The 24,332-nt window shown below is 43.3% G+C and overlaps 1 protein-coding gene across 9 annotated transcripts in view; it reads right to left on the bottom strand.

Annotated features, from left to right (window-relative positions):
- SPTAN1 (spectrin alpha, non-erythrocytic 1) overlaps positions 1 to 24,332 on the bottom strand; it is a 457,019-nt gene that overhangs the window by 223,443 nt on the left and 209,244 nt on the right. For all 9 annotated transcript variants that reach the window (XM_029611329.1, XM_029611328.1, XM_029611326.1 and 6 more), the window contains 4 exons: positions 18,488 to 18,705; positions 18,095 to 18,187; positions 15,185 to 15,319; positions 4,783 to 4,931 (listed from right to left, as the gene is read on the bottom strand). In XM_029611329.1, coding sequence (XP_029467189.1) covers positions 4,783 to 4,931; positions 15,185 to 15,319; positions 18,095 to 18,187; positions 18,488 to 18,705 — 595 coding nt within the window. The remainder of the gene's footprint in view (positions 1 to 4,782; positions 4,932 to 15,184; positions 15,320 to 18,094; positions 18,188 to 18,487; positions 18,706 to 24,332) is intronic.

Below are 24,332 nucleotides of genomic sequence, written 5' to 3'. Positions count from 1 at the left end.
TGTAATAAGAGCGTCTCACATCTCTACGTGGAGGACGACGAGAAGTTTGGTTAGCAGGTTCTTGAGGGGTTTGAGACAGTTGTTTAAGTGTCTCTGTGTGATCTTTCAGCTGTTGTACCGCCTCTTGAATTTTATCTCCAAAGAGATTGTCCCCAAGACAAGGAAGGTCAAGCAGCTTATCTTGTACCTCAAGCCTGAGGTCAGATGCTTTGAGCCAGGCCCACCGGCGAGCAGTGATTCCTGCTGCTGCTGATCTTGAAGCAGTTTCAAAGTTATCATACACTGCTCTTACTTCGTGTTTCCCTGCTTCAAGACCTTTTGATATGATTGCTTGAGCAGGTTCTTGAAATTGTGTGGGTAGAGAAGTGATGTATTGTTCCATCTCTTTCCAGAGATTTCTCTGATGTTGAGTTATGTATAGCTGATATGCAGATATTTTTGCACTCAGCATGGAACTCTGGTAAATCTTCTTACCCATTGTGTCCAGGAACCTGTGCTCCCTGCCTGGTGGGATGGAGGAATGTGGGCGCACACGCTTAGATTTTTTCTGTGCTGATTCTACAACAGACTGGTGTGGCAATTGTTGCTTTTGGTATCCTGGAGCTGGCTGAACGATGTAGGTGGTTTCCACTCTTTTGTTGACTGCAGGGATTGAAGCTGGGTGTTCCCAGATTCTCTTTTGAAGATCCAGTAAGACTTCATGTACAGGTACTGCTAATACCTGTTTGGGTGGATCCACAAACTAACACTTCAAGCGTTTGTGCTCTTGTGTCCTCCTCGGAAGTCAACTTAAATGGGATGGAATCAGACAGTTTGTATGAATGATGAGAAGGAAAGATCTTCTGGGGGTGACTTCTTCCTTCTGTCAGGTGAAGAAGGGTTAGACATGAATTCCTCTGAAGAAAATTGAGAGGGTTCATTATCCCAGGAGTCTTCTGAATCTTCTCTATAAGTTGACTGGGTTGTTGGTGCTGGTGGGACATGAAGTCCTGAAGGCCCAGGTTGAGGATCATCAATGAAAGTTTCTGAAGATGTTCTTGGGGTGATAGGTGGTAAATTGTCGATGACATTCTGGTACCTTTGTAGGAGGCGACGGTAAAAAGCCTCATCTTGTATTTCTGTAGGTTGATCCGGTGGTGGCAGGGATGCTGTCGATGGAATCATCGATGGAATCTGAAATAACATCGATGTGGATTGTGTTTGGAGCCTCGGTGTTGTGGTGATGAATCCCGTCGAGGATTTTGGAAGAAAAGATATTGTAGTCATCTGTGTTATCACCGGCATCGATGTTGTAGGAAAAAACATCGGCATCGATACTGACGGTGGAGGTATGGGCACTGACGGTGGAGGTATCGGCATCGACACCGAGGGTATCGGCATCGACCCTGAGGTCAGCATCGACAAGCCTGTCGGAATTTGTTGCTCCTGTAGAGCTTGTAAGACAGCTTGTCTAATAAGTGTAGACAATTCTGGCTGTGAAGACACTGATGGTGTATGCGGTGGCAGTGCCGCGATGTCCATTGATGACGTCGTAGGTCGTGGTGACTGTGAAGGCCCCACCACCGGCGTATCTTGATGTTTAGGCCGCTTTGGCATCGACTTGTCCTGGGACACCGATGCGGACGATGATCGATGTCGATGGCGATGTTTGACTTTGGAACGGTCTGTCGATTTTGTGGAGATCACAGATGATGGCGAAGATGGACGGTCACCGGAGCCATCCGGACGCGGTTTCTTCAGTAAAACTTTCTTTGTCGCTCCCGCCGGAGACGACCTCAGTGCTTTTGAGGGAGAAGGGATTAACTGAAGAGAAAATAGGTGTTCCATTTTCTCTTGTCTGGCTTTTCTTCCCTTGGCTGTCATTTCTGCGCATTTGGTACATGTGTTGACGTCGTGTTGTTCCCCGAGGCACAATACACACTCCAAATGCGGATCGGTGATGGACATATTTCGGTTACATACCGGACATTTTTTGAACCCGGTCGCCATTTTCGATCGACGGCCGTCGATGAAACGAACGTGTGTGTGTGCGTGTGTAAAAATTTTCAGCCGAAAATTATTATTACAGATAGTACTCACCAGCCGGCGAGGCAGAGACTTTCCCGTGACAGAGAATATTGAAAGAAAATTGACTTTTCATTCAAAAAGAGATTCCCAACTGAGGGCTATCAGTCCGCGGTGCGAACGGCAGCGTGGAAAAGTGAAGACTGAAGAGAGACACCTATGGCAGAGAATATCATAGCATGCCGAGCATGCTCAGTGGCCTCACAGGGCCAGTCAAAAGTTTCTAGAAACTTTGACAGAAAGCTTTCCCGCCTGGGCTCCGTTCAGTGACGTCACCCATATGTGAGGACTAGCATCCTGCTTGTCCTGGGATAACACCTGATTTGGCTTGACATAAGTTAATTGTAGCTTCTTTCTGCTGTAAATAAGGTACAAGGTATAGAATGTACAATGTAAATAAGTTTCTTTAGTTTCTCGAATTATCCCTCTTTGCAGCCCTCCTGCTGTAAATACCTCCTCCTGTAAATACCTCCACCTCAATTACAGTTACTCTTCTCTACTTTCTTAGCTGCTATCCCTTCCTCCTCTTTCTATCCCCCCCACTCCCGCCCCTTTTCTCACCTGCTCCCTCACCCGCTCCCTGTTTTTTGTAATTTTCCTCCTTTCTCAAGTTTATTGTAAACCGGCGCGATGTGCCCGCACGAACACCGGTATAGTAAAAGCTGTTAAATAAATAAATAATAAAATTAATGGGATAGTTTCAGCCATCTCCTTGACAAAGCTGGAAAAGGAGAGGTCTTCCGGAGGAGAACTACGCCTTTCTTCTGGGGGTGAAGGCTCCGAGAGAAGTTCCTCAGAATCTTGTGAGGAATGGTCAGAGGATGCATCCTCCCATGGTTCATAGGGAGTCTCCCCCTTCACCCACCCTCCAGAGAGAGGAAAATCAGCAAACCCGAGAGGGCGGGAAGGTGGCATCGATGGATGGCGAGGCGGCATAGAGGCAGGCGGCACCGGTATCGAAGGAGGCGGTGCTGGCATCGAGGGCACTGAGGTAAATGAGGTGCGCCTAGGTACCGATAAACCTGATGGCCCTGGAATGGGTTCCGGCATCAGTGGGTCCCGTGCAGGGACTGGGCCAGAGGCCGCCTCTTTCTCCTCCAAAGTATGTGGAATGGGAATTGGGATCTGTGGAGGCATCGATGGTTGACTCTGTGCCAGCGTGTCCGATGGCACAGGTTGAGTCGGTAGGGCACCAATGAGGGTGTCCAAGCGCTTCAGGAGTGGTGCAAACATCGAGGGTGCCGGTTCCGGTGCCGGTATGGGGGCCGGCGCCGTTGGCAATTGGAAGTCCCAGAGGGCATTCAGCACTGCCTGGTGGCCCAGTCTGTCCAAATCCTCCCTGAAGGCTGGTGTGGATAACACTGCGCCTGAGGCAGGAGGCAGGCTAGGCATTACTGGAGTCTCCACAGGAGTCTATGGAGGCTCAGTACCCGGCACCAATATCGGTGAGGAACACCACGGGGTCCTGGGTCCAGAGGAGGATTGGGGCTCCTCTCCTCGGGCCCTCTTCACAGGCGGCTCGGTGGAAGTCGATGCCATTGTGGTATCAGTGCCGGCACCGGGCAGGGATGCACGTCTGTGCCAGTATTTCCCACGGTGCTCGGTCCGGTTTTTCTCTGGCACCGAGGACAATGACACAGATGTCTGAGAATGGGTGGACGTCTGTGACAGATGGTCACCCGCTCCACGGTCTTCCTGGCAGGGCGACTGAGGTAGATGGACCTCATCAGCTCAGTGCACTCTGTACCGGAGTCGATGGAGGAGAGCGTTTTGAGGCAAACAAATGTTCCATCTTTTCCAGTCAAGCGCACAGCCTTTGGGGGTCATTTGTGGGCAACTGGGACAGTGACGTATGTCGTGGGAAGGCCCGAGACACAAAACACATACGTTATGAGGGTCTGTTATGGACATAGTCCTCAGACACTCGGGGCACTTTCTAAACCTGGTCGCCATGTTGACAAAAAGTGGCGCGCAGTCAGTAGCCGGACACCGAGGGGTATGCTGCCAGGAACTGACCGCAAACTGCAGGAAACACACTTACTGAGCATTTGAGGAGACGGAGCGTGAAATAACGAAGATGGACTTCAAATTTTTCCGTGAGGAAATTTCTCACAGAGCTCCTAAACCACGAGTCAACTGTTGTGCGGAAAAAAAGAGACTGAAGGGGGAACTTTTGTCAAAGTTCTAGAAACTTTGACAAAAGTATTCCATGACAGGGCTCCATCTGATGATGTCACCCATATGTGAGGACTACCATCCTGTTTGTCCTGGGAGAAACTGAATGGCTGAGGTCACTGCAGGTACCTACAGTACCTGAATGTAATCCACTTTGAAATGCTGAAAAAAGTGTGAAAAGCAGAATATAAATCTAAATAAATAAATAAAAATATCTAGGGTGACGTCAGCTTTAAAACCTGACTCCAACTCCATTTGCTAGCAGGGGAGCACAAAACCCAGTGGTCCTGAATCCATCTGGCTACACACTAGGAAAGGATTCATTTAGAATTTAGCTAGGTCATTCTTTGGGTCAAAAATATTATTGACTTCTTCAGCAATCAGAAAAAGGAAAAGAATTTGTGCATAGGAAAGAAAAATTAGCAATGCATTATGCTAAACAGTTTAGATGGCTGAGACATCTTCAAGCTATTGTTCCTCTTTTTGGCTCTAGAAAGCAGAAATAAGCTGTCACGAATTACTTCAGCCCAAATCTTGTCTTACTGGTTATCACTTTGTTCTTGGCGCAATGCTATGCTGCTTTGGTCCTCCAGAAGGTTCTCACGGGATGCAGATTGTGCAGGATCCAGTTTCTTCACATAGGCAGCTGGCACAAAGCCTTGACGATCATTTACCTCCACTTTCCACCAATCCTAAAGGGAAAAAAAAAAAGAGGAATTGAAAACCAAGAAGAAATTTAGGCTTTCATGATAATTTCCTTTCCTTGAGTCCAGCTAGACCAATCAAGATACATGGATTTGTACTCAAACAGCAGATGGAGACAGACTAACAAGTTTGAGAATGTGACTTCTTTATAGGATTCCCATGCTGACTTCAGCCTGCTAGAATTCCTTATAACAAGCTAAGAAAATATTTACCAAAAGCACCCTCCCCCACAAACCAGGGGGCTGCCTAGAGAGAAACAAAGGAATGAAAATGTACTTGAACAACCAATAAAGAACTTATTACTGTCACATTAATAAAAAACAAATAGTAACAACTTCTTCCTGAAAAATGAAAATCACATTTGGCAGACTAGAGAGGGTCCTGGACTGGTCTGGCTGGACTCAAGGAAAGAAAGTTATCAGGTAAACCTAAACTTCTCCCTTTCTTTTCAGATGCATGTGATGTACCCAAGCTATCCCTCAATCAGGCTGCCAAACTCACTCTTAGGACTTCTAAGCCAAAAGAAACTTTTTTTTTTTTTTAATATTTTATTGCATCAGTTTAACAATAACAGTATATGCACAATAACAACTGCATAATATAATGTATACATTCCAAAAAGCGTAACAGATAACAATAACATACTTCAGATATCACCCCTCTAGATCCGCCCTCCCAAGCTTGAAGTTTGCATCATCCTAATAGTAGAGACTCGTGCTTGGTATGTATGAAATATGAAAATGACATACAGGAAACAAATAGAAACCGATGAATCTTGATGGACATGGCTGTAAACTGTAGGAAAGTGTATAATATATACCATAAGATAAAACATAAAACATAATAGTGGCATCATTGTAAAAGTCTTGGTCATATTAAGAAGATAGATTATGTTTAATCTTTAATTCACCACCCCATCCGTTGCTGTGTCATGCTGCTTGTCTTGGTTGGACAGCCAGTCACCAAGGGGTTGCCATAGCTGTCACTGTTGGTGTGTGGAGATGTTTGAGTGGTGAATGCCCTGTAAAAGCTTCCAAAGTTTACATAATCTATTCCGTAAGGAGTCCATAGAGAGTAAATCCATAGATCTCCACTGTAATGTGAGTTCACATCAACCAACGATTATAATCATATGGGCCACTTTGTTTTCCAGAATAGTGTCAATGGGTAAGTTCAAAAATGCATTTTCAGGAGTTAAATAAATCTCCTCTGCAAGGATTTGCTGTAAAATTAGTTCAATAGAATTCCAATAATCTGACACTCTAGGACAGGACCACCACATATGGTAGAAGGTGCCTATCTGTCCACAACCCTTCCAACAATGGGGATCATTTGTGGCTGCAATTTTGTGGAGACGATCCAGAGAATAATACCACCAGAGGAGCACTTAATAGTAGCTCTCTCGCAATGTGGTGTATGTAGACCCTTTCTTTGTCTACATGGAAAATGGTATCCCAGGTGGCTTCAGATAGATTTTTGCCAATATCAGTCTCCCATGCTTCTACCAAACCGGTTTGGTAGAAGGATCTTTATTAAAGTTATACAACTGTGAAATCCCTTTTTGGAGTGTGTCTGCATGATCGCACCAATTTTCCAGTTGTGTTTTACCCCATCTCAAATCATTCCCTACCCTTTCAGTATGAAAAAAACGGTCTAATTTGTAAGTATGCAAATACATCATTAGGAGTTAGATTATGTTGTTCATGAAGTACTTGAAAGTGAATCATAGCTTCTTTTTGCCATAAGTGACCCATTTCTCTAATGCCTTTTAGTTCCCACCTCGAAAGAATATTCAGCTGACCTCCAGGAAAGAGTGTAGCATTGGCAGTAAGGCTAGAAGAATAGAAGTACCATCTATCTCCCACTAGGGATGCCCTCCATTTCTCCCAATGTTTTAAGGCGGTTGTAACTTGGAGTGGCAATTGTTTTAGAGCTAACCATGTTCGCTTGGGTTGCCATATGAGAGCCTTGAGGAGCATTGTACCTATTAATGCCTGTTCTATAACACTCCATTGCTTCTGTGTGCTATTTCGGTGCCAATCTATAACCGCCCTCATTTGGGATGCCATAAAATACCAGTCTAGATTTGGTACGCCTAACCCCCCTCGTATCATAGGTCGAAACATGATCTTCTGTGAAACTCTTGGAGGCCGCCTTTTCCAAATGTAAGAAAAAATTTGCTTTTGTCATTTTTTGAGGTTTTTAGAAGGTAAGTGTATGGGTAAGGCTTGGAATAGATATCCCAGACGTGGGAGAATATTCATTTTTATTGAGGAGATCCTTCCAAACCATAAGAGATATAATTTGGACCAGCGATCTAAATCTCCAAATATCTTATGTATGAGGGGGGATAGTTTAATTGATACAACTCTTCTGGGTTACTACTGATTATAGACCCCCAGGTATTTTATTTATTTATTTATTGAGTTTTATATACCGTCATTCGGTAGAGCCATCATAACGGTTTACAGATTATGTATAACTTAGTAGATTTTCTTACGAGCCCACTGAAATGGGAATGATGCCTGGAGGCCAGGAAGGTCCACGCTGGTAACGGATACATTCAGAATTTCTGACTTGTCGACATTGAGCTTAAACCCCGAAACCCTACCACTTCTATGCCCCGAATCTGGGAATTATTTCTGATTTTAGCTGCTAGTGGTTCCAGAAATAATGCAAATAATAGGGGCGACAGGGGGCATCCCTGTCTCGTCCCCCTCTTAATTGAAAAGGTCTCTGAATAAGTCCCATTCACTTTCACTCGGGCTCTGGAGTTAGTGTATAGTTGTTGTAAACAATTTAGAAAATGGGGACCGAAATTTAGTTTCCGAAGTGTACTAAATAAAAATGGCCAGAAGATGGGAGGCCAAAGGGCTTTTTCGGATATATCATGTATGGTCGGCAGGGTTAATGAAATCCTTCACACTGGAAGGTGAATATTCTTTAAACAGACTAGATTTTTTGGCGTATGCCCAATTAAGGCACTTTTTACAAAACCTGGAGGTCCACCGAGACCTCATGAAAGGTGCTTCTTTATTTGAAGGCTTCTGCATAGCTTCTAATATGCCTCCCAAATTAATGTATAAAATATATAAACTCCTAGATGGCCCGGGGACTTATACAGCTATGTACCTACATGCCTGGGAACAGGATTTGGGAGGTATATGGGACGCTGAACGTTGGGGATACCTGTTTTCAAGGCCTAGAGAGACATTCTATGTCCACTGCTATGATTGAGAATGAGTATAAAATGTTATATCATTGGTATCTAAGCCCTGATAAACTGGCACAATGGTACCCCAATTTTTCAGACATATGCTGGAGATGTGAGAAGGTTATACGATCATTTATGCATATGTGGTGATCTTGTCCGCATATACATGCTTTCTGGGTACAGATTCGTGATTGGGCTACGGAGATGTTGGGTACAGAGCCACCTCTATTTCCAGAGTTCTGGCTCCTGGGGACAGGAAATGATGATCTCTGTATATCTCATAAGCGGTTAGTGCACTAGGCTAGCGGTGGCACAGTGGTGGAAGAAAAAAGGTACACCTCCCCAAAGCTTAGTAGTGAATAAATTAATGGGAATCAGAACCATGGAAAAAATTTCGGCATGGTGCCGAGACTCACTTACTAAATATGGGAAAATTTGGAACCCTTTTGCACAATGGCTACACACTCATAGCCGGACACGACAATACCCTTTGACTTGACATGACTGTATCTTGGAACACTTAGCCTTGACAAGAAACCGGACACTAGTTTTGTTATAATCTTTATTTTTACTAGTTACAAATATGCTACAGTTCTTTAACAAAGAATAATGTTTATTTGCTTTCTTACAGATATGGTTTCTTATTCATGTTATGCAGTTACAACTGTACTATGTTAACAAGTTGTTTTCTTGGGCGATAGTGGGGGGGGGGGATGGTGGAGTTGGGGGAGGAGGGTACGATGGGGAAAAATGTTGGATAATGAAACTGTTTTTATGGAACCCATGCTGTAAGACAAATATATGGCTTGTTTATCTGGCATTATCCAATAAAAATTGTTCATTATAAAAAAATAAATAAATAAAAATGGCCAATGCACCATGTCAAAGGCATTTTCAAAGTCTATGGATAATAAGACCGCTGGGATATCTTGCTCTTTGACCCACCATATCAAGTCTACAATTTTGCGGATATTGTCAGCGGCCATGCATCCTGGGATAAAGCCTGCCAGGTCCAAATGAACCAACCTACTCATGATTAAATTGAGGCGATTCGCCAGTATTTTAGCTAGAAGTTTGAGATCAATATTAATGAGTGAGATTGGGTGATAAGATCCACAATTAGTGAGATCCCTCCCCGGCTTACCCAAAATAGTAATCCCAGCGACATTTGCTCCTTGTCCCATAGCATGCCCCTTCCTTAAGTGATTGTAGTACTCATTTAGGGTTTTCAAGAGCACTGAAGAAAAGAGTTTGTAAAACTGTGGGGTATAGCCATCGAGACCTGGGGCCTTGTTAGCCTTAAGTCCCTTGATGGCCTCTAAAATTTCCTCTTGTGTAATTTTTTTCCAAAAATTCCCTCTCCTTGTCAGATAAACAGGGAAGTATAACCTCTAAGATATTCCTCAATTTGACTCGGTTGTATTGAGGGTTCCATATCATATAATACTCCATAGAATTGTTGAAAGTGGTCTCTAATATCTGGAGGGGAAGTAAGAGCCCTGATTCCAATGATCCCTGATTCCAATGATCTGATTTTGCGTTTGCTTAATTTTTAAATATCTGTCCAGAAGTCTCCCGGATCTATTTCCCCATTCAAATTTTTCTTGGGTAATCAGGGACAATTTAATTCGGAGTTCTTGATCTGCTAATGATTGAAGTGCTTCCCATGCTTTTTGAAGCTGTATATAAGTTGTCTTAGCTAGTGTTCGTTTATGAATTGATGTTAAGTTATTGATTTCGTCCAACAGCTGTTGCTGAGCGCGCTGTTTTATCATCATAAGATCCACGGAAGATAAGGTGCCCCCTTGTTACGGTTTTCAGGCATTCCCAGATGGTCACATCACACAACAAACTTGTGCAAACACTTTTATTGAGACCAAATAAAAGTCTCAATAAAAGTGTTTGCACAAGTTTGTTGTGTGATGTGTTATAATACAGTATGTTCTCTAGTGGGGTAGTCATTTATTAGGTATAGAGAATTTATGTAATTACCAGCCCTCAGTGAGTATTACCTTGGTAGCTTTGCTCTAAACATTTTGTCAGAGATAAGGAAATCGTTTAATTTCCAGGGTCTGAAGCCACCTCCCTTATTGAAAATATCTAGAGTTAATCCTATAAGGCATGATCAGACCATGTTATGAGGTCGACATACACCAGGCCTACCCTTCCCATGATTGCTTTGTCTACCAGGATATAATCAATTCGTGAATATGATTGGTGTGGCGCAGAAAAGAAGGTATAATTTTTAGTATTAGGATTCCGGTGCCTCCAAACATCATTCAGACTCCATTTAGAAAGGAGAGTTCGAAGTCTCTTCCTATGAATACCAGTTCCCATATTACTCCCTCCTGTATTATCTAAGTCAGGGCAAAGAGTTAGATTAAAGTCCCCATTGACAATTAGACTGCTCTCCTCCTCCTGGAAAAGTAATTGATCAATCTGTGCATAGAAATTATTTTGATCTGTGTTGGGAGTTTATAGATTTAACAATGTTATCAATTCCCCCTGGTACTCAAATGTAACAAGGATAAATCGGCCAGAGGGGTCTTCTACATGTTTCTTTATTTTATAATCATATCCTTGCTTGAATAGTATGCATACCCCCGTGTATTTATTAGATTTATTTGCAGCAGAAAAGAATCAGTGTGTGAACATGGGCCAATTTAGCAAGTGCTCATACCTCCGTTTTATGTGTTTCCTGCAGACATATTATCCCTGCGGATTGTTGTATATCCTGACGGAAAAGATGTCTTTTGCGCTATTAAGACCTTTCACATTCAGAGAAATAAACTTAAGCGCCATGAGTGAAATATATATGGACTGATGAATAAGAATATGTCCTACAAAACTTACAATTATAGCGTATATTCCTCCATCCCTGGTCCTCTTAGGGTGCATAGATGTTGGTTCAATCCCATGTCTAAAATATCCCTCTGTATGTCCTGCTTCACTACTCATCCCCTCTACTTTCTCCCCCCCCCCCCCTCGTAAACGCCACTGTGACATGGCTATTCTGCTTGTGCAGCTGGAAGGTGGTGTGAGTACTTAGTACGGAACAACAACTCTCCCTTTGTCTCCGAGATGTTAAAACACACAATCCACCCCTCTCCCTGAGTGTGAGTCAACTTTCCCCAAATATTAACAACTGTTTGAAGACTAGGCAATCATAGCATCAACATTTAAAACTGATTAATTCCTATGTGCCTTTATACAAAGTGAACTCTTAGTCAATAATAGACCTTACAAAAATTTGCTAGGCTCCATCTCAGCCTACACTTTTTCTGTAGTAGGGGAAATCTGTCCAGTGTTTCTTCACAGGAGTAGATCACCTTTCTCGACTCACAGCCATCTCTGTGTCAGGTCTCCCTCTATTTTCTCCGGGTACTGTAGCTTTAACAGGTAGGCCTGCCGATTTCAAAATGGCCGCTGCCGCCTCGGGCGAAATGGCACGAGAGGTAGTGCTTTGTATGGTGATGGATATCCCCATGGGGAACAACAAGCGGTACTTGATTTTTTTCTCTGCGGAGCACTGTGGTAATTGGAAGGTATGCCTGGCGTTGTTTGAGAGTCCCCGGCGCTAGATCCTCGAAGACGGAAATGTTTTGTCCTTCCCAGGACCATACTTGCTGTTTTCTGTCCGCGGACAGAATCTTTTCTTTAATGGGATATCGGAGGAAGCAAGCGATATCTGGAGGTAGGTTACCAGTGCGGGGGGCCAAGAGTTCAGTGTGCACGTTCCAACTCAATCGAGTGGGTGGTTTCAGCCGTGACTCCCAGTGCCCCGAGCTCCAGGAAGAACTTGCTTAGTTTTTGAACCACCTCGTGGCAATCCCTAAAAGCCTCTGTGTCCTGAACGCCACCAAATCACAGGTTGCACCTACGATTCTTGTTCTCCAAATCCTCTATTTTCAATAGCAAGTCGGCCCCTGCTTGAGCTGTTTCTGCGCATTGGGATTGTAATTTCTTAGTTTTTTCTTCCTGCCCCTCCAGTCTTATATCGCACTCGTCAACTCTATGGCTGATCTCCGCCATGTCGTCCTTAATTTCCTCAATTTTCTGAAGCAGTTCTTTTTTGTTCATTTTCTTGTCTCTTCTGAAGTCGCTGAATTCTTTTTGGGTGGGTACCTAGGAGATCGGGGTTTCGATTTCTCTGGCGTGATTATCAGATTCCTCCTCTGATCTCTCGGCCATGTCCAGGGCCTCTCGTACCACCAGGCCTTCCAGTACTGCTCTGGACTTCAAATAAGAGTATTTGCGGAGTTCAGTCCCTTTTTTCTTAGCAGACATATGTGACTGCTATATAGGATGGGAGAAGGTCTTAAATCTCAGTAATATGGAGCGGATGGATGATGATTTCCTGTTTAATTGCTCATGGAGTTCGGGAGCTCCCTGGTTAAGCTGCCATCCCGTTCTGTGATGTCACCAGCCCCCCAGCCAAAAGAAACTTCTTCTCTGGCCCAAACATCCAATTGATAGTTCTTTGAGAAGACCAAAGCCTCCTCTTTAACCAAACCATCTCCTCCCACCATCCCAGACCACCAAGCTCTCAACAAAGCAAACGAACTAGCCAACTACTTCAAGACAAAAATCACCAACCTTACCCATTCAATCACAACCAACAGCCTCACCCTAACACACCATCTCATAGCCTTGCCTCAACAAAACACAAGCCTGGATTCATTCGAGCTCACTTCTTCACTGGAGATTGAAAATACACTCAAGAAACTCAAACCATCCTCCCACCCATCAGACCCACTACCAACAAATCTCATCGCCATACCAAACACCATCTCAAAACCAATTGCAGAAATTATCAACACATCCCTTTCTCAAGGTTTAGTGCCTAACCAGTTAAAATTGGCAATCCTCAAACCACTACTAAAGAAACCAAACGCCTCTCCATCAGACCCAGCTAACTTCCGACCTATCGCAAACTTACCACTCATCGCCAAACTGATGGAAAAAATTGTCAACAAGCAACTGTCAGAATATCTGGAAGATCATAACATTCTATCCCCAGCTCAATATGGCTTCCGAAAACGCCTAAACACCGAATCTCTCTTACTATCTCTCACTGACACCATCCTCGTTAACCTGGAGAAAAAACAATCTTACCTGCTTGTTCTTCTTGATCTTTCTGCTGCGTTTGACACGGTAAAACACACTATACTTATAGACCAACTAGCCAATATAGGGATCAAAGGCACAGCTCTCAGATGGTTTCATTCCTTCTTAAGCAACAGATTCTACAAAGTCAGGATAAACAACAAAGAATCGCATCCAATCCTTACAGAGCAAGGAGTCCCGCAAGGATCCTCACTTTCACCCACCCTCTTCAATATCTACCTCCTCCCTCTCTGCCACCTACTCTCAAACCTCAAGCTCACCCATTACCTCTATGCAGACGACATACAAATCCTTCTCCCGATTACAGAATCCCTTCAAAAAACCATCACATACTGGAACGAATGCCTACAGCCTATTAAAGACTTACTCTCAAGCCTCAACCTAGTATTGAATGCCAATAAAACCAAAATGCTCATTGTCTCCCAGGATCCCCTTACAATATCTTCTAGCCTCTCTCCACCAAACACAAATAGCATGTTCTCACCTGACGTCAGAGACCTTGGAGCCTGGCTAGACAACCATCTAAACCTAAAAAAGTTCATAAACACTACCACAAAGGACTGCTTTTACAAACTGCAAGTCCTTAAAAAACTTAAACCCCTCCTTTACTTCTCCGACTTCAGGCTAGTACTGCAATCCATCATATTATCTAAGCTCGACTATTGCAACTCCCTTCTGCTAGGTCTACCCATCAACACCATCAAACCATTACAGATGGTACAGAATTCCGCTGCTAGAATTCTCACAAGCTCTAACAAAAAAGATCATATCACCCCAATCCTTCATAACCTACATTGGCTTCCTATTAAACACAGGATACTCTATAAGGTACTCACAATCGTCCACAAAGCGACAAACAAACTAGCTCCTATTATGTTAAGCTCCCAACTCCAACCGCACACATCTTCTAGACCTATTAGAAGCGCATACAAAGGAACACTGCATGCCCCACAAAATCATCATTGAGCAAACGAGCACTATCTTCAGCAGGCCCCCACCAGTGGAACTCGCTCCCCCTAGATCTAAGACTTGAACCCAGTCATCAAGAATTCAAAAAAAGACTGAAGACCTGGCTTTTCCAACAAGCCTTCCCAGACTCTTAATTCTACTCAGACAGAAAGACATCCTAAATATGAGGTATCCCCAAATTATGGACAACGCACCAAGTCCTACTATCAGGACCCTGCAACTGTACAACAATCTTTGAATCCAAAAGTTAATCATATTTTATTGTATCTATTTTGCAGCACTAATATGTCATTATCTCTACGTTAAATAGTTAAACTGTATATATAATATTTATTTATTACTATGTTAAATTGACATACAGTTATATTGTTCCATCTGTTCTACGGTTCTATGTAAAACCAGTTATATCGTTCCATCTGTTCTACGGTTCTATGTAAAGCCCCTCCCTCTGTTGGGCAGTTTATCGTTTTATGTAAACCGGAGTGATTTGTAGTCCTTACAAGAACTTCGGTATATAAAAATTAAAAATAAATAAATAAATAAATTTTAAAAAAGGGTTCTCTACACGAAAGAACCTGAAGTTCCAAAAACAGTCTAGCTGAAGAGATCACCACCAGGTCTCAGCTTATAGCACAGGATACTCACTTACCATCCTGCTGCAACAGAGAATACTAGCAGACTGAGGTCAGCATAGGAACCTATAAGAAGTGACATCCACAACTCTGCTAGCCTCTCTCTATAGTGAGCATAAACCCATTCATCTGGACTGATTGGGCTGAATGAAGAGAAGACTGGATTCCACGAAAGACACAAAAACAGCATCCACTGATGAGGAGGATTGGATTAGTGCTGTACTTCAATACTACAGATCACACAACAGTAGAAAGAAAGATCAGTAACCCCAGACTAACACCATGACAATGCTTTTACCTTGTTAGTACTATTCAGTAGTGTCAGAACATCTCCTTTCTTCATAGTGACCTCACGGGGGCTCTTCTCCTGGTAATCATACAGCGCCAGGACCAGTTCCTTACCAGTTTCATCATCCATGGGAGCAACTTGTTGCTACAGGAAGTAAGATGTTTATTTTATGAAACACTATGCAAAAGCCTAGTAGAACCTATTTCTTCTGCTGTTAAAAAAAAAAAAAAAAAAAAAAAAAAAAAAAATCACATTTAGAAATTTACTTCATTGGGACCAGCAGGGAACAGGGTCTTCTAGCCACCATGTGTGACACCCTAACTATATTAGGTTATTTCATGGAAATCAACTTTGGTCAGCCAAACTGCAGAATTTTGTTGTTTACTCCTGTATTAGGGTTTTTTTTCATGTTAGTTCCCTAATGTTTTTATTCCCTAGAGTCCCACCAAAGGACTTTTTTTTTTTTTTTTTTTACTATTCTAAAAATGCACTTCTCAGCAGAGCCACAAAGTTTGGAGAGATTTTTCTGTAAATTTCTAATTTTCATTTTTTTTTAACCTCAGACTAATTGCCACACTAACCTCTCTTTCCAAAACGTTAGAATCTATTGTCTTACATCAGTTAAATGAATACTATCAGATCACAGTATAAGGCATCCGAATCAACACGGTTTTAGAAAAGGTCACTCAACTGAAACCCTTCTTCTTTCTTCCTTTGAAACTTACATTAGGGGCTTTGATTCAAATACAGACTTCTTCTTAGTTTTATTGGACATTTCTGCTGCATTTGATACACTAGATCACAAAATTCTAATATCAAGACTTCAATCCATCAGTCTGCAAGACACTATCTTAAACTGATTCAGCAGTTATCTTACTAATCGCTGTTGTCAAATATTAGAGCAAGTTCCTCTCAAACTTACACTCAATCCACAGGAGTCCCACAAGGGTCTTCCTTATCACCGATATTGTTCAATATATACCTATTACCTCTTTGTCAAATATTATCAGCTCTAAACGTCCACTTCAGAATTTATGCAGACGATATACAGATTTTTATTCCGTACAAATCCTCATGGTCTGATACACTTTCCTTGATTCAAATTTATATTAAAACCATCGAACAATGGCTTGCACATAGCAGGCCTAAATTAAATGCAAAAAAAATCTGAAATCCTATTTTTAAGTGTTATAGAAAATCCTAATAGTCCACCATCTTATACTACAATAGGAAATGAGAAGATCCCAATTTAGAAAGTAGCTTGCAATCTAGAAGTTCTAATAGACAAATCTATCATTAACGCAACATATTTCCAACATTGTTAAAACTCGTTTTTTAAACTACATATCCTGAAACAACTGAGGCCACTACTATTCTTGTCTGATTTCCAAACAGTGCTTCAGTCTCTGATTTTTTCCTGTCTGGACTACTGTAATGGTCTATACCTAGGCCTTCCGGATTCCACAATTAAACCTTTACAGCTGATTCAAAATGCAGCAGCCCGGGTACTAACTGGTACACCGATGAAACAGCACATCATGCCCATTTTATACAAATTACATTGGTTGCCAATTAAATATAGAATTAAATATAAAATATTATCATTAATACACATACTTATAAATAATCAAGATACTATATGGTTGTACACCTCCTTGCGGCTCTACAAACCAACAGAACCCTCAGATCTATCAGCAAGAATCTGCTAGAAGTTCCAACAGTATGGCTTGCCAGACTGAATATCTCGAGAGAAAGGGCGTTTTCCATTGCAGGTCCCATATTATGGAACTCTCTCCCAAATGTTCTGAGGCAAATCACCGATTGTAAAAAATTTTAAAAAATCACTAAACACACACCTCTTTAAAGAAGCATTCGCAGTAATAGGCCAATAACAGCTCAGAACATCAGAGAATGCCTATACACCTGATATTCTTTTCTTAGGTTTTCGGTTTCTTCATCTTTTCTGACTGTTCTTGATTTTCATTGTAATTTTAAGAATAGGGAATACAGCTTATGGCACATTAAAATGCCATAAAAGAATAGGGTCTTACTACAGAAATTGTATTTCTCTCTGTTATTTATTTTACTTCATTTATTTTATTTTTATCTTACTATAGTATATTTTATTTTAGTTATACTTTTAGTTTCACTTTATTTTATGATTTTATTTTATTTTAATACTATTGTAATACTATTACTATTGTACTATTTAATACTATTGTATACATTGTTAAAGACTGTATAGAAATGTCAAATAAATAAAAATAAATATACATGAATGAAATTTTACAGTATCAAAATTCCAGCTGAGTTTTCTGAACAGTAGAAATGTGCAGGAAGTTTTTACTCTATAATTCTGATACTTGGGGATAAGATGGACTCCTATCATTAGGCACGGCTCTAAGGGATAGGGAAATATTTAATATTTGCTCTAAATTTATCGAGTCCATTAAGTTCAAACACATAGCAGCATATTCCAAAATAGCTTGACATGCTGAAATGCTGTTTTGCCAAGTACATTAAAAGCAAACATTTAGAATGCATTAAAAACCTTGAACATGTGTGAAAGGACAGTAAATCAAATTAGTGATGTCAATTCTTGTTTCATCCCCTCTGCCTACCACTCTTTTCATGTTTCTTTTCTCATCCTCCAGATACATTTGTTGCTAGTCTATGTTGTGCATTTCTGCCTTGCCAACTGGGTCTAAAGCTCCCCAATTGTTTGACTTCAGGAGGACATAAGACTTAGTGTTTGATCAAATAAAAACCAAGGAAATTGTGGAAAACTTCAAAAGTTATGGAGAAATCAGAAGTCTTCAGAATTTTAAGATTTGTTTTCCAATGCAGTTTTCCAGCGTTCATCTTGCCTTGCATCTAAATAGCAGTGCCCACCATACAGAGAGCCAAAGGTCTCCTTACCCTGCATGACTGGGCCTGCTCTCTCAGAGCCTGGATGCTACTGCCATAAGCACTCAGATCTGACATCAGGGCCTCATGCTTCTTCAGAAGAGCCTGAAATACAAATATATGAAAACTTAGTCACTGGGTTTTGTTTTGTTTTTTAAAGGCAGAAGGAGGCAGCATTCTGTGTCTCAGAAACTAAATTTAGAATAAAAATTGATGTACAGGTCATGCTTCCTTCCTAAGCTACACAGTTTAAATTAATGTATTTGTTATACTGCTTTTCAGATAAATTAAAGCAGTTTACAGTTAAAATAGATATAGACAACACATACAATTTAATCAGATATGTCAATATGTAAATTGTGGTTCTCCATTTACCATGGCAGGCTCAATTTCAGGATTCCTCACCTCAGCAGAGTCCTCATCCTTCCCATAATCTGTGCTTCCTACAATGGGCTCCTTCTCCCTCATCCAAGATTCAGCTTCATTAGCATCTGCAAAGTACTGCTGTGCCTGAAGAGAGTCCTCTAGGTCTTGCCGGCGCTGGGAAGCTTTACCTTTCAGAGATTCCCATTTTTGATTCAGCTCATTAAGTTTCGCTTTCACATCCTCTGAAGCAAAATGGCCTAAATGATGTATAGAAGAAGGAAAACAAATTTTCAGAAATTCTATGAGAATCTTAATGCCTCTTCAAGGTGCAGCAGAGAGAGAAATGATTGATGCTTTTTTGGATAAGGCGGGGCTGCTATGTTTGGAGAAGGAAGATAGACATAGGTCGGAAGCTTTTATCTCAACTTTGGAAGTGAGAGAAGCGATTAAGCAATTGAAGGCTGGTAAAGCATGTGGTTTAGATGGTTTTGGGATCATTTTTATAAACTATTCCCGGACCATATTTCCCCGATATTAGCGAGGGTGTTTTAGGTGGTGTTAGATAGGCAAGCTCTCCTGAATACGATGTATGATGCTTCAACTGCAGTCATTTTAAAGGTGGGAAAGCTAGCTCCGAATGTGCTTCTTACCGCCCTCACAGGACAGCAGGATGTTGAATGTAGATTTTAAAATCTTGGCAAAAAAAGTTTGGCAAGCCAGTTGGATACCATACTTCATAAGCTGATACATCAGGATCAGGTTGGGTTTATCTCCGGAAGACATGTTAGTGATAACTTGTTGCATATGCTGGGGGTGATTCCTTATTGCCCTGGTGATTCCTTATTGCCCTGGATAGCAAGAGTTGCTTACCTTAACAGGTGTCCTCACAGGACAGCAGGATGTTAGTCCTCACATATGGGTGACATCACAGGATGGAGCCCAATCACAGAACACTTTTGTCAAAGTTTCTAGAACTTTGACTGGCACCTACTGGGCATGCCCAGGATGGCACTAACCCTGCAACCAGCAGGGGTCCCCCTTCAGTCTTGTTTAAAGCTATAGTAAGTACAAAAAAATAAAATAAGAAAACGTAACGAACCCAACACCGCGGGGTGGCGGGTGGGTTTCGTGAGGACTAACATCCAGCTGTCCTGTGAGAACTCCTGTTACAGGTAAGCAACTCTTGCTTTCTCACAGGACAAGCAGGATGGTAGTCCTCACATATGGCTGAGTACCGAGCTGAGGATGTCCGAGAAATGCATCAAATGTATCCAAGATGTGCAAGAGGCACAAGGACTGGGGTGGAATTTGGTAGAGGGCATCCTGAACCCTAACGGGTAGGCGGAAGGGTGTTGGTACATCAAGTTGCAAATAGGTTGCGCAAGACAGACTGGCCGAAGATGGAATCTTGTCTTCCAGCCTTGTCTAAACAATAATGGGCTGTAAAGGTATGGAGAGAACTCCAGGTAGCAGCCCTACAAATATCAGGAAGCGGCATCGAGCGTAGGTGCGCTACTGAAGTTGCCATGGCCCTGACAGAGTGTGCTTTAACATGGTCTTGAAGTGGAATGCCTGCTTGCTGATAGCAAAAAGATATGCAGTCCGCTAACCAGGAGGAGAAAGTCTGTTTACCCACAGATTGACCCAATCTGGCGGAATGGAAAGAAAAACAGTTGAATGGATTTTCTGTGGGTAGCTAGAATGCTAGAGCTTGTTTACAGTATGCAGTGCCTGTTCTCCTGGATTGGAATGGGGCCTGGGAAAGTAGGTGAGTAGTATAATGGATTGATTAATGTGAAACTCTGATACAACCTTAGGCAAAAACTTAGGGTGAGTGTGGAGTAATATCCGGTCGTGCACAAGTTTAGTGTAAGGCAGGTAAGGTAACTAGGGCCTGTAACTCACTAACTCTGCGAGCGGATGTGATTGCCAAAAGAAAAATCATTTTCCATGTGAGATAGCGAAGATCACAGGATTGGAGAGGCTCGAATGGTTGTTTCATGAGCCGACCCAAAACCAGGTTGAGGTCCCAAGAAGGGGCCAGAGGGCGTAGTAGAGGTTTGAGGTGGAGCAAGCCCTTCAGAAAATGTGTTACAGGGGATTGTACTGAAATGGGTACATCCCCAACACCTTTATGGAAGACAGCTACTGCAATGACATGCATTCTGATGGAAGAAGTTTTTAGACCTGATTCTGACAAGTTCCAGAGATAGTCTAGAAATTTCGTGGTGGAACAAGTGAAAGGATCAAGGGACAGAGAAGCACTCCATGACTTAAACATGTTCCATTTGTAAAAATAAGATTTTCTCGTGGAAGGCTTTCGTGAAGCAATCAAGACACGGGAAACTAGTTCCGAAAGGTTGAGTGGCTGAAGAATTAACCTTTCAACATCCAGGCAGTCAGGGACAAGACCTGAAGATTGGGATGGCATAGGCACCCGTCGTTTTGAGTGATCAGAAACAGGTCCATCCCCAGGGGAATGTGCCTGCGAATGGAGAGGTCCTAAAGAATCGGAAACCACACTTGACGTGGCCAGTGAGGGGCTATCAGGATCATGCTTCCCTTGTCCTGACGTAACTTCACGAGAGTCTTTGAGAGAAGTGGAAGTGGAGGGAATGCATATAGGAGCCCGGTTGCCAATGAGAGGAAGAACGCATCTCTCGGAAGTGAGTGTTGGCTGCGAGTGAGAGAGCAAAAGTTCTCTACTTTGCGGTTTTGAGGCGACGCAAAGAGGTCTATGTGAGGGTAACCCCAACGTTGGAATATTGAGTCCACTACTGTGGGGTTGAGAGACCACTTGTGCGGCTGAAAGGTACGACTCAGCTTGTCTGCCAATACATTGTCCACTCCTGGCAAGTATGTGGCCCTGAGGTACATCGAATGAGAAAGGGCCTCCGCCCATATCTGTGCAGCTTCCTGACAGGAGGTAGGAGCCCGTCCCTCCCTGCTTGTTGATGTACCACATGGCCACTTGGTTGTCTGTTTGAAACAGGTTGACCTGGTTGGAAAGGCGATCCTGAAACACCCTGAGAGCATCTGATTGCTCGTAGTTCCAGGAAATTTATTTTGTGTTTGGCTTCCTCTGGAGACCAGGTGCCTTGAGTTTGTAGATTGGCAACATGTGCACCCCAGCCGAGGTTGGAGGCATCTGTTTTAAGGGTTATTTGAGGTTCTGGAGCCTGGAAAGGAAGGCCTTGGAGAAGATTGGATTGATTTTTCACCAAGCCAGAGACAGGCAAAGTGGGTTGGTGATGTGGATAATGGCTGACAGTAGTTGAGATGATTGATTCCACTGTGACCTTAGAGCCCACTGCATGACTCTCATGGTGAGACTAGCCATTGGAGTGTCATGTACTGAGGACGCCATGTGTCCTAGCAAAATTAGGAAGTGATGTGCAGTTCAGCATTGTCGAGGCTGCAGTTGATGGGCAAGAGAAGTGATAGTGAGAACTCGTTCGAGGAAGAAATGCTTTTGCTTTGAAGGTGTCCAAGTCTGCTCCTATGAACGACAGGGTTTGTGATGGGCCTAAGCTGGACTTTGGATAATTGATGAGAAACCCAAGGGAGATCAGGGTATGCAAGGTGAGACGTAGAGATGTCAGAGCAGTTTGCTGGGTGGGAGCCCTGATCAACCAATCGTCGAGGTATGGGTAGACATGGACACCTTGAGTTCTGAGGAATGCTGCTACTACTACGAGGCACTTGGTGAAGACTCGTGATGCAAACGCCAGGCCGAATGGTAGCACTCTGTATTGATAGTGCTTTGGGCCTACCAGGAATCGCAGAAATTTGCGATGAGACTGAGTTATTGCGATGTGTGTGTAAGCGTCCTTGAGGTCTAGAGAGCAGAGCCAGTCTTCCCTTTGTAGAAGGGGAAGGAGGGAACCCAGGGTTACCATCTTGAACTTCTCTCTTTGTGGGTACTTGTTTAAGGCACGAAGGTCTAGTATCGGGCAAACGCCACCTAACATTTTTGGGATTAGAAAGTACTGAGAATAGAATCAGAGGCCCTGTTGGGAGTAGGGCACTGGTTCTATTGCTCTAGACTGGAGAAGGAGGAAGACCTCCTGTTCCAGGAGTGGTGAGTGGTCGGATGTTCCTCACGTCAGGCGAGGTGGAATGGCAAGAAAGTTGAGATGATAACCTTGAGTGATTATGGTAAGCACCCACTGGTCTGAGGTGATTGTGTGCCAGAAGTTGCTGAAGTGGCACAATCGACCTCCCACTGGTACATGCATTAGTGGAAGCTGAATGCTGCTCTCTAGGAAAGAGTCAAAAACCAGATGCTGGACCTGGCTGAGGGGCTGTCTGTGGTTTTTGCCTGCGAGGTTGCCTGGACTGGCCTTTCTGGTAAGGCTTAGTAGAGCGACCTTTGGACAGTGGAGGATAAGATTTCCTTTGGCGGTAGAAAGACATTTTGGGATCCTTTCTGAATGTTTGCTTAGCAGGATATTCAGAAGGCCACAAGGAGAGTTGGCGAAGAGTCTCATGGTGATCTTTGAGCTGTGCCACTGCTTGTTGTTTCTGTTCACAATAAAGATTGTCACCAGTGCAAGGCAAGTCGGATAGTCTGTCCTGGACCTCAGGATGTAGGTCCGAAGACTTTAGCCAGGCCCATCTCCTCGCAGAAATAGCTGTTGCTGATACCCTGGAAGTGGTATCAAAAATGTCATCTGCTGATCTTATTTCATGTTTGCCCACTTCTAATCCCTTGTGAGCCAGGGCATGTAATTGCTCTTGGAATTGCTGAGGTAGGGACTCAGCAAAGTCCTGCATTTGTTTAAAGAGGACCTTGTTATACTGGGTCATATAGAGTTGGCAAGAGGCAATGCGTGATATAAGCATTGACCCGTGAAAGACATGCCGACCTATGGCATCCAGGAACTTTTGCTCTTTCCCTGGAGGGAAAGAAGAGTGAGGCTTGGAGCGTCGGGTCTTCTTTTGGGCTGACTCAACAACCACTGAATGGTGATCCAATTGGGTTTTTTGGAAACCTGGAGTTGACTGGACCAGGTATGTGGTGTCTGCTTTTCGGTTAACTGGTGCCACCGAACCAGGATGCTCCCAATTTCTCTTTAGAAGATCCAAGAGGATATCATGGATAGGGATAGAGGTGATTTCTTTCGGAGCATCTAGAAACTGCAGAAGTTCCATCATCTGGTGTCTATCATCCTGCTCTGTCTGAAGCTGGAATGGAACCAATTCAGACATTTCCTTCACAAAATTGGTGAAGGACAAGTCCTCTGGAGGAGAACGCTTCCTACTTTTGGTAGGAGAGGGTGGTGATGGTAAGTCATCGGTATCCTGGGACGAGTCATCGGTCCATGCATCATAGGTATCATCACCAGCACCCCTAGGATCCTCAGAGGGACGGAATGTTGGTATCCCTGAAGGTCCTGGTCTAGGCACCGAAGGAATCAAAGGAGTCTCCGGCAGCATCGATGGATGAATCGGTGACATCGATGGCTGAGGCATCGGTAGGATTCCCGATGGAGGAAGTAACGGTGTTTCTCCTTCTTCTGTCGATGAAAGAGGGATTGGAGAGGAGGGCACCGGGTTCATCGGTGCCCCTGGACCCATCGGGGGAAAAGCGGCGAGCAGTGCTTCCATCCTCGACAGTAGTGGTGCCAGCGCTACAGGAATCTGATAGGTAGCCGGTTGAGGAATCGGCACCAGCATCGGAGGAATCTTGAAGCCTTGCATCACTCTGCCAATGGCCTCTTGAATCATCTGTTCCAATTCCTCTTGGAAACCTGGAGCATGAAGCCCTGATGCCGGAGGAGGTGGAGGCGTAGCTGGAGGGACCACCGTTGGAGGTGGAATCGCGGCTCCTATCACCTGTCCAGGAGAAGGTTGCCTCGGTGACCCAGAGGCAGATAGGGAC

The sequence above is a fragment of the Rhinatrema bivittatum genome, chromosome 8 (assembly GCF_901001135.1).
Source record: "Rhinatrema bivittatum chromosome 8, aRhiBiv1.1, whole genome shotgun sequence".
Classification (NCBI taxonomy): domain Eukaryota; kingdom Metazoa; phylum Chordata; class Amphibia; order Gymnophiona; family Rhinatrematidae; genus Rhinatrema; species Rhinatrema bivittatum.
The sequence above is the reverse complement of the archived record's forward strand: the minus strand, read 5'-3'. Positions and strand labels throughout refer to the sequence as shown.